We start from the raw sequence: 18,045 nt of genomic DNA, 5'->3' as shown, positions 1-18,045 counted from the left end.
TTCTGCTGTGTGACAGGTATTCCAAAGAATTAACTTATACTGAGATATGCTCATATAATATTGCAGATTTAAATATTATACTCTTGAGATGATATTGGTTTTTGCTTCATGGTTGATTTCTTCGGACAGCCCATATGAAGTATGCGTTGTTTCAAACATTGCAAGATATCAGTGGATATCAGTTTGGTAACAACTAGTCATCTGTAAAGCATTATTGTCATTGAAGTAGGAGCATAAAATTCATGCAACAACATCCCACTGATCACAGTCTGGATAACTGATTTTAGTAGAATTGCTCGATATGAAAACAAGACAGGAGCAAGCATTTGTCATTGTTCAACTAAGCTACAATGATCAATGCATTGAGCCACCCTGCAATTTTATACACCAACATCTTTCCATCAGCCCAAAAATATAAACCAACTTGCTCCAAAAAGGAACAATGTAGGAAAAATTGTATCAGTGTAGACCCACAGGCAGTGCTGACGAAGGAAATGCTCAAAATAATTCAAACTATCGCAGGCTGGAATTATTTTTTTTCCCCCCTTGAGGGGAGAGACCATTATCATCTCATCAATGAGCCAAAACACATCATTTCAGCAGATTCAGAAATTCACAACACAAATCAGTGCAAAACACTTCAATCATCACTTCAGAATGGAAACTGAGTATAAGAATTAAAAATAAGAAAAAGCAAATGTAGACATACTGGGATATTGCAAAGATGACTTAACTGAGAATTCTTTTTCCAGTATAGATTACAGACTTAAAAAATGCCAAGCATCAAAAATTCTTATACCAACTGTTTACAATGTTTTGTGATGATTATGTACAACTGCCCTCCCCTCCCCTCGTGTGGCAGACAAGTCATAGTTATGACTATTAGGTTAAAAGAGGGAAGAAATACAACCAATGCACCCTAATCCATTGACACGCTCTCCCCTTTAACAGCTTTAATGATAAGACCATTGTTCATTTAACCTTGGGTCACAGCTAAGACAATGAGAGCAAAATATTATATGAAGTAGTTAATAAACAACAAAAATGGGATAAAGTAAACAGATGATTTACTGCTCTGCTGGATTGCATCACCAAAACTGTTACATACATCAGTAATGTAGCATCTCAGACAGGTGTAGCTCTCCTACTCTGCAGTGCGCCACGGGAAATACATTTATTTATGAATTTACCTGCCACATAGAAAAGAAAAATGCCAAGCATACTCAAGGGATGATATTTCCCCATGGAAAGCAAAAAAAACTGGAAAATAAACTCCCCCCCCCCCCCCCCAACTGACCCACCCAGGTGAAAATAAATGGGTTGAAATTAGAAATAAAAAAAGGAATCACCTTAATGGGACTGTACGATAGACCGCCCCAATAATCAGAGGGAAATTCAGGAACACATACGTATAGAGATGTCAGATATATGCAAGAACAATAAGGTTGTAGTAGTTGGTGATTTGAATTTTTCAAACATTGGTTGGGACTACCATAGTGTTAATTGTTTGGATGGTGAAGAACTTGTTAAATGTGTTCAAGAAAATTTTCTTCATCAATATCGAAATGTTCCTACTAGAGAAGGAGCAAAACATGACCTTCTCTTGGCTAATAAGACAGGGCAAGTCACTGAAGTGATCGTAGGGGAACACTTTGGTTTCAGTGGTCATAATTCTATTTGTTTTAAGTTTCCATTAAAACTTAAAATTTTTAATTGGAGTAAGGCATATTTTAATGCTATGTAACAACAACTTTCAAACGTTGATTGGGGTAGACTGTTCATGCTGGGTCCTCTACAGAGGGTGGTGGTAGGGGGTTGTTTTTCAGACTGGAGGCCTGTGAACAGTGGAGTGCCACAGGGATCGGTGCTGGGTCCTCTACTTTTTGTCATTTATATAAATGATTTGGATGCGAACCTAAGAGGTACAGTTAGTAAGTTTGCGGATGACACCAAAATTGGAGGTATAGTGGACAGCAAAGTGGGTTACTTCAGATTACAACAGGATCTTGACCAGATGGGCCAATGGGCTGAGAAGTGGCAGATAGAATTTAATTCAGATAAATGCAAGGTGCTGCATTTTGGGAAAGCAAATCTTAGCAGGGCTTGTACACTTAATGGTAAAGTCCTAGGGAGTGTTGCTGAACAAAGAGATATTGGAGTGCAGGTTCATAGCTCCTTGAAAGTGGAGTCGCAGGTAGATAGGATAGTGAAGCTGGCGTTTGGTATGCTTTCCTTTATTGATCAGAGTATTGAGTACAGGAGTTGGGAGGTCATATTGCAGCTGTACAGGACATTTGTTTGGCCACTGTTGGAATTTTCCATGCAATTCTGGTCTCCTTCCTATCGGAAAGACGTTGTGAAACTTGAAAGGGTTCAGAAAAGATTTACAAGGATGTTGCCAGGGTTGGCGGAGAGGAGGTAAAGGGAGAGGCTGTACAGGCTGGGGATGTTTTCCCTGGAGTGTTGGAGGCTGAGGGGTGACCTTATAGAGGTTTACAAAATTATGAGGGGCATGGATAGGGTAAATAGGCAAAGTCTTTTCCTTGGGGTCGGGGAGTCCAGAACTAAAGGTTTAGGGTGAGGGGGTAAAGATATAAAAGAGACCTAAGGGGCAAATTTTTCAGAGGGTGGTACAGGTATGGAATGAGCTGCCGGAGGAAGTGGAGGCTGGTAGAATTGCAACATTTAAGAGGCATTTGGATGGGTATATGAATAGGAAGGGTTTGGAGGGATTTGGGCCAGGTGCTGGCAGGTGGGACTAGATTGGGTTGGGATATCTGGTTGGCACGGTTGGGTTGGACCGAAGGGTCTGTTTACATGCTGTACATCTCTATGACTCAATAAGTAAACGGGTATCTGATAAGTGGCAAGCTTTCAGAAGTTTGATAAGGAGTTCAGCATTCTTACGTTCCTGTTAGAGTGAAAGGTAAGGCTAGTAGGATTAGAGAACAATGGATCAATGATATTGAAGTTTCAATCAAGAATAAACTGAACTATATTAGATATAGACAACTGAGTTCAAATACCTTTCTTGAACAAAATCAGGAGTATGGGGCATTCTTAAGAGGGAGATCAGGAAGGCAAAGAGAGGATGAGACAGCCTTAACTAATAAAGTTAAGGATAAGCTAAACAGATTCTACACTAACAGCACAGAGCAACTAGAGAGAATAGGCCCCCTTAAAGATCAAAATGGTCATCTTTATGTTGAACCTTAAGAGATGGGAGGGATATTAAATGAATATTTCACGTCAATTTTTACTGTAGACTAAGAAATGGAGGCTAGAGAACTGAGAAATAAATATTGATGTTTTGAAAATAGTTAACATTACAGAAAAGGAAGTGCTAGAAGTCTTCTGAAATTTAAAGGTGGGTAAATTTCCAGTTTGATCTAGTGTATCCCAGGACGTTGTGCAAAGTTAGGAGGAACTTGCAGGGCCTTTTGCAGAAATATTTGGATCATCTATAACTACAAGTGAGATGGCGGATGACTGGAGAGTGGCTAATGTTGTGCCTTTGTTTAAGAAGGGATGTAAGGAGAAATGTAGCAACTACAGGCCGAAGAGTCAGACTTTGGTGGTGGTAGTAAGTTGTTGGAGGCAGTTCTGGAAAATAGAATTAAAATGCATTGAGAAGCAAGAATTGATTAGGGTTAGTCAGCATGCTTTTAAGATAGGGAAATCTTATTTCACAAATTTGAGCGAGTTTTTTGAGGAAGTAACAAAAAAGAAAGATCGAGGAGGGCAGAGCAGTGGACGTTGTTCATTTGGACTTCAGTAAAGCCTTTGACAACGGTCTACATGGTAGACAAATTAGTAAGGTTAGATCACACTGGTTTCAGGGTGAGCTTGCCGATTGAGGCCTATGATCAGTCTACTATATGGATTGGTGCTGGGTCCACTTTTGCTTGTCATTTATAGATATGATTTAGAGGAGAACATAGAAGGCATGGTTACCAAGTTTGGGGATGACAACAAAATTGGTGATATAGTTGTCAGTGAAGAAGTTTTTCTAAGATTACAAAGAGATTCAAAAGTTTGAGAGAAGATTTGTAGCTTGGGTGCTCATTGTTGTGGTTCTGTTTGCCGAGCTGGGAATTTGTGTTGCAAATGTTTCATCCCCTGTCTAGGTGACATCCTCAGTGCTTGGGAGCCTCCTGTGAAGCGCTTCGGTGATCTTTCCTTCGCCATTTGTAGTGTTTTGAATCTGCTGCTTCTGGTTGTCAGTTCCAGCTGTCCGCTGCAGTGGTCAGTATATTGGGTCCAGGTCGATGTGCTTATTGATTGAATCTGTGGATGAGTGCCATGCCTCTAGGAATTCCCTGGCTGTTCTGTTTGGCTTGTCCTATAATAGTAGTGTTGTCCCAGTCGAATTCATGTTGCTTGTCATCTGCACATGTGGCTACTAAGGATAGCTGGTCGTGTCATTTCGTGGCTAGTTGGTGTTCATGGATGTGGATCGTTAACTGTCTTCCTGTTTGTCCTATGTAGTGTTTTGTACAGTCCTTGCATGGGATTTTGTACACTACGTTGGTTTTACTCATGCTGGGTATTGGGTCCTTTGTTCTCGTGAATTGTTGTCTGAGAGTGGCTGTTGGTTTGTGTGCTGTTATGAGTCCTAGTGGTCGCAGTAGTCTGGCTGTCAGTTCGGAAATGCTCTTGATGTATGGTAGTGTGGCTAGTCCTTTGGGTTGCGGCACGTCCTCGTTCTGTTGTCTTTCCCTTAGGCATCTGTTGATTAAATTGCACGGGTATCAGTTTTTGGCGAATACATTGTATAGGTGTTCTTCTTCCTCCTCTTTTTGCAGTTCTGGTGTACTGCAGTGTGTTGTAGCCCTTTTGAATAGAGTCTTGATGCAACTTCTCTTGATCCAACACACACAAAAGATCCAACAAGCCAAACAGAGAACAGCCAGGGAATTCCTAGAGGCATGGCACCCATCCACAGATTCAAATCAATAAGCACATCAACCTGGACCCAATATACCGACCGCTGCAACGGACAGCTGGAACTGACAACCGGAAGCAGCCGATTCAAACCACTACAAATGGCGAAGGAAAGATCACAGAAGTGCTTCACAGGAGGCTCCCAAACACTGAGGATGTCACCTAGACAGGGGACGAAACGTCTGCAACACAAATTCCCAGCTCGGCAAACAGAACCACAACAATTACAAAGAGATTTTGATCAATTAGGTCAATGGACTGAAGCCTTGCAGTTTAATTTGGATGATTGCGAGGTATTGCATTTTGGTAAAAAAAATAAGATTAGATTACTTACAGTGTGGAAACAGGCCCTTCGGCCCAACAAGTCCACACCGATCCGCCGAAGCGCAACCCACCCATACCCCTAACCTAACACTACGGGCAATTTAGCATGGCCAATTCACCTGACCTGCACATCTTTGGACTGTGGGAGGAAACCGGAGCACCCGGAGGAAACCCACGCAGACACGGGCAAACTCCACACAGTCAGTCGCCTGAGGTGGGAATTGAACCCGGGTCTCTGGTGCTGTGAGGCAGCAGTGCTAACCACTGTGCCACCGTGCCACCCGACAGCACTTGGACAATTAAAAGTAGGGCCTTGGCCAATGTTATATAACAGAGATCTAGGGGTTCAGGTACAGAATTCTTTGAAGCTTGTGTCACATATAGATAGGATGGTTAAGGCAGCATTGCTCAGATCTTCGAGTACAGGAGTTGGGACGTTATATTGATGTTGTGCAAGATGTTGGTAAGGCCTCCTCTGGAGTACTATGTCGAATTTTGGTTGCCCTGTTACAGGGAGGATACTAAGGGAAGAATCAGAAGAGATTACCAACATGTTGCTGGGAATGAAATGTTTGATTTATAAGGCAAGGCTGGATTGGCTGGGATTTTTTTTTCACTGGAGCACAGGAGGTGGAGGGTTATTAATCATGAAGGGTACAGGTAAGTTGAATGGCAAGTATCATTTCCCTAAGATGGCAGATTTCAAGATGATGAGACATATTTTTAAAGGTTGGAGGAGAAAGATTTAAAGACAACAGGAGGATCAATTCTTTTTAAAAAAAAATCTGGTTCGCGTGTGGAATTAACTTCCAGGAAGTGATGGATGTGGGTGCAGTTACAACATTTAAAAGGCATGCAGATAAGTGCACAAATAAGAAATGTTCACAGGAGTCAATTGCAGGCAGTTGGGACTAGTTTAGTTGGGATTATGGTCGGCATGGACTGGTTGGACAGTGTCTGTTTCTGTGCTGTATGACTATGATTCACTCAGTAAGTCACAAAATTATAACATTCTATGAATAGTTATTTGTAAGGAAGAAACACTGGTTTCAATGGAAATGTCTAAAAAGGGTTCAATGTGTTCAAAATTATTTGAAATGCTTTGTTAAAAAGATGCAGTTTTTCTAAAAACAAAAATGAATTTTATCAATTGCCAAAAACAAATCATTTCGGTACCATACCTCATTACCTTTGGAGGGTGGTGAAATTAAATATCTACTGTGACACAAATATTAGAAAAGGAAAAGAAAACAAACCAAGTAAATGATGAAATTCACATTAAAAATAAGTTCTGTCTCTGCACTTTGCTATGTCTCACAATTTAAGGGAAGTTTTTTTTAAAACAAACAACTTCTCACCAGGAATGCAACTTTGACCTGTTTGGCATCGGGTGCGGACGACAAAGTTGGAAATTTCTCAAACTGTCAACAAATTTAACCCGGTACAGAAAACAATCACCAACACTCACCAGATTGCAAATTGAGTTATGTAATGAACGATATATTCGCTAAGATAGTGAGAAATCCTCCTTGTGACTAATATAAATTGGGAAGATTCTCCATCCTTGCCCACCAGGGTGAAGTGCAAAACTCAGAAGAAATTTTTAAAAAAAAAGTATTGTTCTGACATCCAAATCAATTTTCATAAACTTAGCTCTCAGGAATGTGGGTGTGGGGGGAGAGGGGATCCAAGATGAAAAACGATAGAACAAAAGGCAATGTTGTAAAATTATGCCTTTGCACTCATCAACACATGATTACAATGGGTAATTGAGGCTAAGTGGTAAATGAGCCTCATTGCCTTCAAATAAAGACATGTGACATAGACACAAAACAACTTATTTGTAATATTCACTGACCTTGCTTGAATATTCACATTTCTGCAATATATCCCATATATGTATTTGAGTTGCATGTCAGTTTTATCTTTTGATCAGTCCTCTGCTCCTTAAGCAGTATAGCTCAATTTTTGTATAATAATGTGTTAAACCTTTAACAAAACACACAGTAATGGACTATTTAGAGTCATAGAGCTGTACAGCACAGAAACAGACCCTTGGTTCAACTCGTCCATGCCGACCAAATATCCAAAATTACTTTAGCCCCATTTGCCAGCATTGGCCCATATCTCTCTAAACCCTTCCAATTCATATACCCATCCAGATGCCTTTTAAATGTTGCAATTGTACCAGCTTCCACCACTTCCTCTGGCAGCTCATTCCATACACGCCCCACCATCTGTGTGAAAAAGTTGCCCCTTAGGTCTCTTTTATATCTTTCCCCTCTCACCTTAAACCTACGCCCTCTAGATTTGGACTCCTCAACCCCGGGAAAAAGACCTTGGCTATTCACTCTATCCATGCCCCACATGATTTTATAAACATCCATAAGGTTACCACTTAAGCTTCCAATGCTCCAGGGAAAATAGCGCCAGTCTATTCAGTCTCTTCCAATAACTGACATGCACCAACCCTAACAACATCCTTGTAAATCTTTTCTGAACCTTTGTGTTTCATAATATCCCTCCTATAGCAGGGAGACCAGAACAGAGTGCAATATTCTAAAAGTGGTCTAACTAATGTCCTGTACAGCTGCAGCATGACCTCCCAACTCCTACATTCAATACACTGACCAATGAAGGCAGGCATACCAAACGCTTACTTCTAAGTATTGAAAAAGGCTCTGCGTTCTCCCTAAAACCTGCATGACTAAAGAATCTCACAATAAACTCCAAGTGATCAGTGAATGTCCACTGAAGTAAAAGATCATACCAATAGAACTGACTTACGCTCAAAAGGGCAAGTGATGCAGAATTTTTCAGATTTGTGAAAATTACTACAGCAAGTGTCTGCAACCAAGGGTTACCAAAGGATTTGAAGCAGCTGTAGAAATGGAAAGTCCCACTTCCCAATTCTGGGATATAGTCTTGAAACTGCAAATTGAAACAAACTTGGACATGGGGGTCTTTTCACCTGATGTGTACTTAATTAAACCAATGGTAATACTGACAGCACCAACCAATCCCCCCACCTCTATCCCCTCCCCCTCCCCCAACCATGTTAACGTGACGGATTGTGTGTTTGTTACATATTAGGACACTTCTTGCCAGAGTTTTATTTAAGTAAAAGTAGGAAACAATAAACATAACATAAAACACAGGGAAAAAACATTTTTCAAAAGATTATTTTAACTAAAGACGAGTTCTTGTCAAATTTTGAATGTGAAGGTTCCAATGTTGACCCCTCACTAAAAAAAATACATTCAAACAAGAGCAAATTAATTATAGACCAAATAGTTCAAACAAAGTAGTTTTTCATAAAAAAAACTCAGCAAGCAATGCTTCAAAATACCCACTGAATGATCTTTAGAATTTTACAGTGCTGTGTAACGAGTGACAACTTTGGATCCAACCTCTTCAATGCACAAATTGAAAGGCAATGGGGTACTTCAAAGAGTATTTGCCCACACATATGTTTAAAACAATGTTTTGTGACACAATCAGGGTTAGCAACAAAAAAAAAGCCACACATTGCATTTTCAGTATAGTATATTTGCTCCAATGAATGCTGCATTGAACGCAGACAGGGCTTTAAACAATGCCACAAATACAGTGTTTTGCAATTCCCAAAAGTTACAGCAACTCGAATTAATTCTCCAATGCTCCCCCACCCCACAATGAATTTTTCGTTTCACTGTGTTGTATCATGTCTCAATTCTTTTCATTTCAAAATTTCATTGTCTATGTGCAGAATGGATTGAAAACATTCCACAACATATACAAGAAAACATAAGTAAGCTGAGAAAATACAAGACATAATCAGAAAAGGTTACTGGCAAACTGGTTCTTACAAGCAGTCTTTACCTTTCCCTCTGCTCAACACAAAATCACCAAAAAACCATGCCCATATCATGTTATGGGCACGGTGTACTATTTGGCTCAGGATAGATGATGAAACACAATTCATCTCAACTTCCTTTGGCCAATTGACTTTTCAGAAACACAAGGCTAACAAATTCTCAATATAATTACAATGGTGTACTCTTGTATCAAAACAAATAGAAGGCATTACTACGTAACCTCAGCCACACAACTCAAGATGCTACAGAGTAAGGATTACAGATCTGTTTCATGGTTTGGCTTGATGAAAAAAAAAAGTGGGCAAGGATAAGGAAGGCTTCAATAAAGCATTCAGTTAAAATAAAGGCAGCCTTGGTGTATCAGTTGAATCCTAGGACTTGGAACTGATTTGCAATGTAGCTTCATTTCTGGGTCAGAAATTCTATACACATTGGAGCAAGGACAGCGAGATGCTTCAATTTTGTGCTTGAATCCAGACAAATTCACTGAAATTCCATTAATCAATTTGAATATGTTTACTGAAATGGTCACTTAAAAAAAGACTAGTTAACCATCAAGTTGTGACCATCACTTTTTTTTCATACTTGTGCACAAAAGCCATGGCATTTTATGAAAATTTAAACTTTGACAAGTAGTGGGACTTGGCTCTCACAGGGCAACCTCTTAAACTGCGTTTACTGGAACATTGTGAGGATGTAATTAAAATTCACCTAGCATCCCACTTCTTGGAAAACAAATGTGCAAAGATTATACAACATATAGAGGAAACATGCACATCACTGGCATATATAAAGCGATACAATGTTTTGAAAGAGTTCACAAAAAAGTACCTAGTGATACTTCATTCTGTGCAGACCCCTCACTTTATAGCTCTTCTGTGGCGCATCCATGTCAGATTAAGCAACCTTCTTCCCCCTCCCCTCCCACCCCACCTGTCTCCAACCCACCTATACTTCAATTAAGGAAAAGCGCTTTTCCAATGTGGCAGCGCTTTGCAAGTCATACGGCTAAAGAAAATACGACAGTCACAGGGTGAAGCACAGATGGGACATAATACTGACAACAGAACTTTTCAAAGGTGGGATGTTCACCAATCGTAGCTGGAAACTCATCACCATACTACAACATGCAATTGAGCCAGAATGCATGGCTTCCTGTGATGCCGTCTTTTGCCCGTCTCAGACCGATGATGAAGTAGCTGCGTCAAACAATGACTCTGGGATAGCTATGATGAAACAGTGACATCGGAGATGGAGCCATTCCTACTGTAGAAGAATTTGCTGAATGTATCCTCGAGCAACGTGGTTAACCGGCTTTGATCAATCTGTTCAAAAGATAGGAAAAAGCAATTATGTCAAATCTAAAAACAAAATGTCACAATAATTCAATATTCAAACCTTATTCCAGAAGTTCCAAAACACCCCTTCAATTATAGATGATTTTAAATGCAAGATATATCTTAAAACCATTTTAACACTTATTTTGTGTGTTGTTCAAACATTATTAAAAAGAGATACACAGTTTTTTCACCTTACACTCATCAGGACTGACATGCAAGAAACAAATCTTAAAGGGAACGTCAATTTTTACAGTATGAGAAAAGGGTGCTGATTGGTTTGACCATGATTGTCAACCATGCACGCGCCAGAGATGCAGCAAGAGCTGTTAACCTGTTATCCTTGGTCAGCTGTTTAAAATTAGACCAAATATATACACTGTCAGTCCGAAAAATACATTAAGTCTCTTTTGCAAGAGAGTGTATAACACAAGTGCCATTTAATAAATATTCCCCTTCATCACATTTTGCATAAACATTTCCATTTAACATCACTGCCTCAAGCTGTGAAGTATACAATGGATTTTGGATGTTCAGAAAAGTGAATCAAGTCAAATTCTGAACGAGAATTACTCATATCCAAGAAGCATTATTGTTATGACAATGAAGAGAATTTAAGACAGTTGTCAACAGGAAGGCCTGTTTCCACACTGTAGGGAATCTAATCTAATACTCTTTAATTCCTATTACTCAAAAGATATGATTTATACCTTTAAGCTAGTTACAGTTGTCATTATATGGTTAAGTAAGTGCACTGATGAGTGTCCAGTATCAATGTAGAGAATGACTTCATGGTCACCACACCCAAGTTATAAAAATGTAGCAATGAGGGAGAGAACAGAAAAGAAAATCTACGCAATAAACAAAAATCAAAAAGCAAACTGAATTTCTTACCTCACTGATGAATCCCAGTTGAACAAGTTCTGCTGCCAGCTCTTGACAGCTCTCATCTGTAAACACAAATTAAGTATTAATACTACTGTTCATACTTGGACAACCAGGACAATTGCTCTTAGTAATTTATAGCTCAGCTGCTTCATGAAGTGCTCTATCAAAATATTTCTTAAAATTAAAGTTCTTTTTCACCAAATGATTATCTCAAACCTTTCACATTATTTATCAATCACCATTGCATTCTTGCCCCATGAAGTGCTCCCCAGAGCAACTTCCTCAAGCCCTTTAAAATAAATTCTACCAAAATGCTTACAAGCCATCTTGGAACCTTGTCACTTCCACCTCCAGATGGAAGGCATGATTGATGGCAAATTAATACTCTGTTGCCATCAAGTATGATCCAATGACCTGGCTACCTACAGCACAATGTGAAATTATAAACAAACTTTAAAAAAAAAAGTTCTTCCAAAGTTAAGCGAATAAATTAGATTAATTTAGGAACAATCTGAACACTGCAAATATCATTAATACTTTTCAATTTTGTTATAAGATTTATGTTAAGAAATTCATAGGGAGAATATATTGAGTCCAGAGGTGAAGGCCAGGCAGTTTTATAATATTTCATGCAAATGCTGACAGAAGATCTGCCTTCTGAGGTAGATAGAGTGTCCACTTATTTTGTTCTCAGATCATGACAACTGCATGCGTAAAGACAGCCAGGTTCTTCAAATCTTTGAAACGTACATGAGAAAGTGATGATAAATCTAAAGTAATTTGACACACTTTTCAAAAATAAAAGAGCTCTCTTCTCACTCTATGGACTTTTAGGCACCTTTTGCAAAGAACCAAGGCAGTTGTAAAGCATTTGCTTGTTTAAAATTCTAAATCTGTGGCCAGATTTGGTGAACAATATAGTTGAAAAGTTTTGTCAGACAAACTCTTGTTAGTAGATGCTGCCACTATGGAACGTTGCAGCCGCTCTGTGCCATGGGAGAAAGAATGCATGTATAAAGTGAAGGATGTGGTGTCAATCAAGCGAAATTCTTTCCCTAGAATATGCTGACCTTCTTGACGGTTGCTACAGCTGCAACCATCCAGGCAACTTGTGAGCATTCTATCACAAACCTGACGTCTGCTATAAAAGTGCTGGACAGAGTTTGGGAAAACAGGAGGTGAGTTACTTGCAAATGCCAAGGCTCTTATCTAGCTACTGTAGCCACAGTATTTACAAGTCTGGTCCAGTTAAATTTTGTGCCAATGGTAAACTCCAGGATGTTGACAGTGGGAGATTCAGTAATAATAATGCCAACAGATGCAGAGGGGAGATGGTTAGATTCTCCTATTGGAGCTAGTTACAGCCTGGCACTTGCATGGTGTACATTTCACTTGTCACTTACCATTTCAAACCAGAATGACATTCGTTGTTGTTGCACATGGTCAGACTGTTTCAGTATATGAGGATTTGTGCATCGTACTAAACATTATACAGTAAACATCCCACTTCTCATCTGGTAATGAAGAACAGGTCATTAATTGCTGCTCAAAATGGGTCCAGGACCTATCCTGAGGAACTTCTGCAGAGATGTCCTTGGACTGAGAGTACTGGTGTCCAACAACCACAATCATCTTCCTTTGTTCTCAGTATGACTCAAAGCAATTGTTCTGCTTTTTGTGAATACATACTTAGGCAATTTTCCACATTGTTGTATTTATGCCAGTGTTGAAGGTGTACTGGAATAGGCTGGCTTGGAGTACAGCCAGTTATGGAACTCAAGCCTTTTGGACTATTGCTGAGATGTTGTCAGGGCCCAGAGCTATTGCTGTACTCAATACATTCATTTCTTCAAAAACGTAGCAAAGCTAAAGACCAAAACTATTGATGGTGGGGCATTCAGAAATAAGAAACGGTCTCTGCAGTTAGCTGCACATGTTACAGCCTTGTCTTTTGAACTGATCACGGAGGATGGGTTGTGTGTGGAATTTTCTTCTTTAAAGTGAGCTGTTTAATTATCCACCACTCATTACAACTAGACGTGACAGGACTGCTAAGGTCTAATCCACTGATTGTGGTACTATTTAGTATTCGGTTTCTGTTAATGCAACATGCAGGTTGTTTTGTGTTGTATCTTAATTAGGCTGGTACTTCATTTTTATTATGCCTGTTGTCTCCTGGCATGCCAACCTAAAAACTCTTTACTGAACCAGTGTTGGTCCTCTGGTTTGATAGCAGAGTATGGCACATGCCAGACTATGAGATTGCACTCGAATACAAATATGCAGCAGATGGCTGACAGTGCCTCATGGACCTCATGGTTCAGAGTTTGTTTCAAGGAGATGATGATCAATTACAGTATGTGGAATTAAATAGCGAAATTGGGTTTGTTCAAACCATGCAGTTTTTGGAATGAAAACTAGAAAAAATTCAAGTTTTGGACAAAGCCCAAACGGCAGAAGGTTTACCATTTGACTTTGAAAGGCTCTTTTTTTGCCTCTCTGGCAGTAAAGGTCAACGCACAAAGATTTTGAAAGGTGAACTAACAAAAACAAACCTGAGTCTAATAGATGGGTTATCTTAACGAATGATCTTCTATTACTGTGTGGCTGACAGAAAAGTATTTCACCAGCAGAAGTGAAAAAATTACCTCATTCCATTCTTGTGGTTTGGACTTTTAATAGAAATCACCCATTTTGTTTCACTGCCCATAATGCCTGCAGATCTGTAAGTTTATTGTTTTTTAGTGGAACGTGGGTGTCACTGACTGGCAAGCATTTATTGCCCAGTCCTAGTTGCCCTTGAGATGATGATGTTGGGCTGTCTTCTTGAACCACTGCGACCAAGAGGCAATCTAACCACTGCCCCTTGATATTCAATGGTGTCACTATCACTGAATCCCCCACTATCATCCTGGGAATTACCACTGATCAAAAACTCAACTGGACTCACCACATTAAATACAGTGGCTACAAGAGCATGTCAGAGGCTTGGAATATTCATCACATGCCTGGATGAGTGTAGCCTCAACAACACAAGATGCTGGACACCATCCAGGACAAAGCTGCCCACTTGATTGGCACTGCAGCCACTCCCTCTACCACGGATGCTCAGTAGCAGTAGTGTGTACCGTGTACCATCTACAAGATGCACTGCAGAAATTCACCAATATCCTTAGATAGCACTTTCCAAAACCAAGACCACCTCCATCTAGGAGGACAAGAGCAGCAGATGCATGGGAATACTACCACCTTAAGTTCTCCTCCAAGCCACTCCCCATCCTGACATGGAAATATATCACTGTTCTTTCACTGTCACTAGAGGTTAAAATCCTGGAATTCCCTCCCAAATGGCACTGTGGGTCAACATACAGCAAATGCTGTCTGAGGATATTTGGTGAATTTCTGCAGTGCATCTTGTAGATAGTACTCACGACTGCTACTGAGCGTTGGTGGTGGAGGTGGACCTCTTTTATGCACTAGGTATGACTCCAATTAAGTGGACAGTTTTGTCCTGGATGGTGTCAAGCTTCTTGTGTTGTGGCTGCACTCATCCAGGCATGCGGGGAGCATACCAAGCCTCTGACCTGCTCTTGTAGCCACTGTGTTTAATGTGGGGAGTCTAGTTGAGTTTCTCATCAATGGTAATTCCCAGTATGATGATAGTGGGGGATTCAGTGATGATAACAGGATCGAATGTCAAGGGGCAGTGGTTTGATTGCCTCTTGTTAGTGATGGTCATAGTCTGGCATGCATGTGGTATAAATGCTACTTGCCACTTGTCAGCTGAGCCTGGATATTGTTCCGATCTTGTTGCATTTAGACATGGACTGCTTCAATGTCTGAGGAGTGGTGCTGATCATTGCATAATCGTTGGCAAGCATCCCACTTCTGATCTTATGATGGTGGGAAGGTCATTGATGAAGCAGCTGAAGATGGTTGGGCCTCAGGTACTATCCTGAGGAACTCCTGCAGAGATGTCCTGGAGCTGAGATGACTGACCTCCAACAACCACAACCATCTTTTTATGTACCAGGAATGGCTCCAATCAGCAGAGAGTTTGTCCCCTGATGACCCACTGATTCCAGTTTTGCTAGGGCTCCTTTATACTATACCCAGTTGAATGTAGCTTTGATGTCAAGGGCTGTCACTCTCACCTCACCTCTGGAATTCAGCTCTCGTTATTACAGCCTTGGTTCAAACATGGACATCAGGAGCGGAGTGGCCCTGGTGGAACCCAAACGGGACGTCACTGAGCAGGTACTGCTTGATAGCACTGTTTATGACACCTTCCATCACTTTACTGATGATTGAGAATAGACTGATGAGTAGTAATTGTCTAGGTTGGATTTGTCCTGTACATAAAACGCTTAACATACTTGGGCAATTTTCTACATTGCCAGGTAAATGTCAGTGTTGTAACTGTACTGGAACAGCTTGGCTAGGTGAGTGGCAAGTTCTAAAGCACAAGCCTTCATTACTATTACCAGAATGTTGTCAGGGCCCATTGCCTTTGCAGAACAGAGGAAGCTAGATTATCCAAAGGGCACGGACAGGGAGTATTTTGATCGGTTAATCAAATGCCACGCATTGAGACCTTGCAATCTTGTTTGGATGATCCGAATTTCAGTTTATCGAACGCTGGATGATCGAGGTTCCTCTGTATCCAGTGCCTCCAACTGTTTAATGATATCATGTGGAGTGAATCGAATTGGCTGAAGAATGGTATCTGTAACACTGGGGACCACTGGTGGAGGCTGAGGTGGTTAATCTAGTTGGTACTTCTGGCTGAAGATGGCTGCGAGATCTTCAGTCTTATCTTTTGCACTGACACGCTGGGCTCTTGTATCATTGAGGATGGGGATATTTGTGGAGTTGCCTCCTCCTGTCAGTTATTTAATCGTCCACCATCATTCATGATGGGATGTGACAGGAGTGCACAGCTTAGATCTGATCCATTGGTTGTCGAATCATGGAGCTCTATTACTTGCTGCTTATGCTGTTTGGCATGAAAGTAGTCTTGTTTGGTGGCTCCACCAGGTTGACAAGTTATCCTCATATATGTCTACTACTGCTCCTGGCATGCCCTCCTGCACTCTCCATTGAACCAGGGGTTGATACCCTGTCTTGATGGTAATGGTTGAGTGGAGGTTATGCCGGGCCACGAGGTTGCAGATTGTGCTGGAGTACAGTTCTGCTCCTGTTGAGTTGATGGCCCACAGCACCTCATGGGTGCCCAATCTTGAGTCGCTAGATCTGTTCAAAGACTTCCCATTTAGCACAGTGACAGTGCCAGACAACGTGATGGAGGTTATTCTCAATGTGAAGTCAAGTTTTCGTCTCCACAAGAGCTGTGTGGTGGTTGCGCTTACTGATACTGTTTTGGATAGATGCATCTGCAGCTGGCAGATTGGTAAGCATGAGGTAGAGTATCTTTTTCCCTCACTGGGTCTGTGGCAGGTTGTGAAGGAACCAGTCTCGCGGCTATATCCTTAAGGACTCTATTAGATAGATTAGTAGTACTGCTGCCAATCCACTCTTGATGGTGGACGTTGAAATACCCCACCCAGAGTACACTTTGTGCCCTTGCCACCCTTAGTGCTTCCTCCAAATATTGTTCAATATGGAGGAGTACTATTCATTAGCTGAGGGAGGACAGCATGTGGAAATCAGCAGGTGATTTCCTTGCCCATGTTTGACCTGAAGCTATAAGACTTCATAGGGTCCAGAATCAATGTGGAGGACTCCCAGAGAAACTCCCTCCAGACTGTATACCACTGTGCCACCACCTCTGCTGGATGTATCCTCCCAGTGAGACAGGATACATCCAGGGTTGGTGGTGGTGGTGGTGTGGGGGGATGGCCTGTAAGGTATGATTTTGTGAGTATGACTATGTCAGGCTGTTACTTGACTAATGGGTGAGAGAGCTCTCCCAATTTTGGCTCGAGCTTTCAGATGTCAGTGAGGACTTGGTAGGGTCGACGTGTCTGTTTCTGCCACTGTCTTTTCTGGTGCCTAGGCTGATTCCAGGTGATCTATCTGGTTTCATTTCTTTGATACTCTGCAGTGACTGGTACAATTGAATGGCTTGCTCAGAAGGCAACCGAGATTGAACCACATTGCTGTGGCTCTGAAGTCACAGATAGACCAGACCAGGTGAGGATGGTAAATTTCCTTTCCTGAAGGTCACTATTGAATCAGATGTGTTTTTCTGACAATCGACAATGGTTTCAGGATCATTAGATCCTTAATTCCAGATTTTTAAAGAATACAAATTCCACCATCTGCTGTGGCGGGATTCTAACCTGGGTCCCCACAACATTATCTGGGTCTCCGGATTAATAGTCCAGCAATACCACCACTTGGCCATCACCTTCCCCAGTGTCTCTGTCTATGCCCTGACAAATGTGAGTTTTTATATTTAAACGGGATACAGTTCAAGTTTGCATAATAGCAGCAAATAATCCATTTTGCTACTTGTTAAAAACTACATTTATTCATAATAAACAACTTCTTGTGTTTATTGTCAAAACCTGAAAGAAACTTCTTAATTGCCCTAGACAACTTTAAGGGTAAAGCAAATTAACTATCATGGTCATTGAATTGGACATTTCCACTTTTGGGATATCTCATGGGATTGCAGGACTTGATTGCCAATGCACATCTCCCATCACAGTTACAACAGGTTACAGAGATGC

At 40.8% G+C, this 18,045-nt stretch overlaps 1 protein-coding gene across 2 annotated transcripts in view; it reads right to left on the bottom strand.

Annotated features, from left to right (window-relative positions):
* Positions 1–8,796: 8,796 nt before the first annotated feature.
* The window catches only part of LOC140482762 (nuclear receptor-binding protein-like), a 103,710-nt gene continuing 94,461 nt past the window's right edge, over positions 8,797–18,045 (bottom strand). For both annotated transcript variants that reach the window (XM_072580351.1, XM_072580352.1), the window contains 2 exons: positions 11,357–11,412; positions 8,797–10,450 (listed from right to left, as the gene is read on the bottom strand). In XM_072580351.1, the coding sequence (XP_072436452.1) occupies positions 10,352–10,450; positions 11,357–11,412 (155 nt within the window). In that variant the 3' untranslated portion in view covers positions 8,797–10,351. The remainder of the gene's footprint in view (positions 10,451–11,356; positions 11,413–18,045) is intronic.

The sequence above is a fragment of the Chiloscyllium punctatum genome, chromosome 11 (assembly GCF_047496795.1).
Source record: "Chiloscyllium punctatum isolate Juve2018m chromosome 11, sChiPun1.3, whole genome shotgun sequence".
Lineage (NCBI taxonomy): Eukaryota > Metazoa > Chordata > Chondrichthyes > Orectolobiformes > Hemiscylliidae > Chiloscyllium > Chiloscyllium punctatum.
Note: the sequence above shows the minus strand (reverse complement) of the source record. Positions and strands in the feature narration are given on the sequence as shown.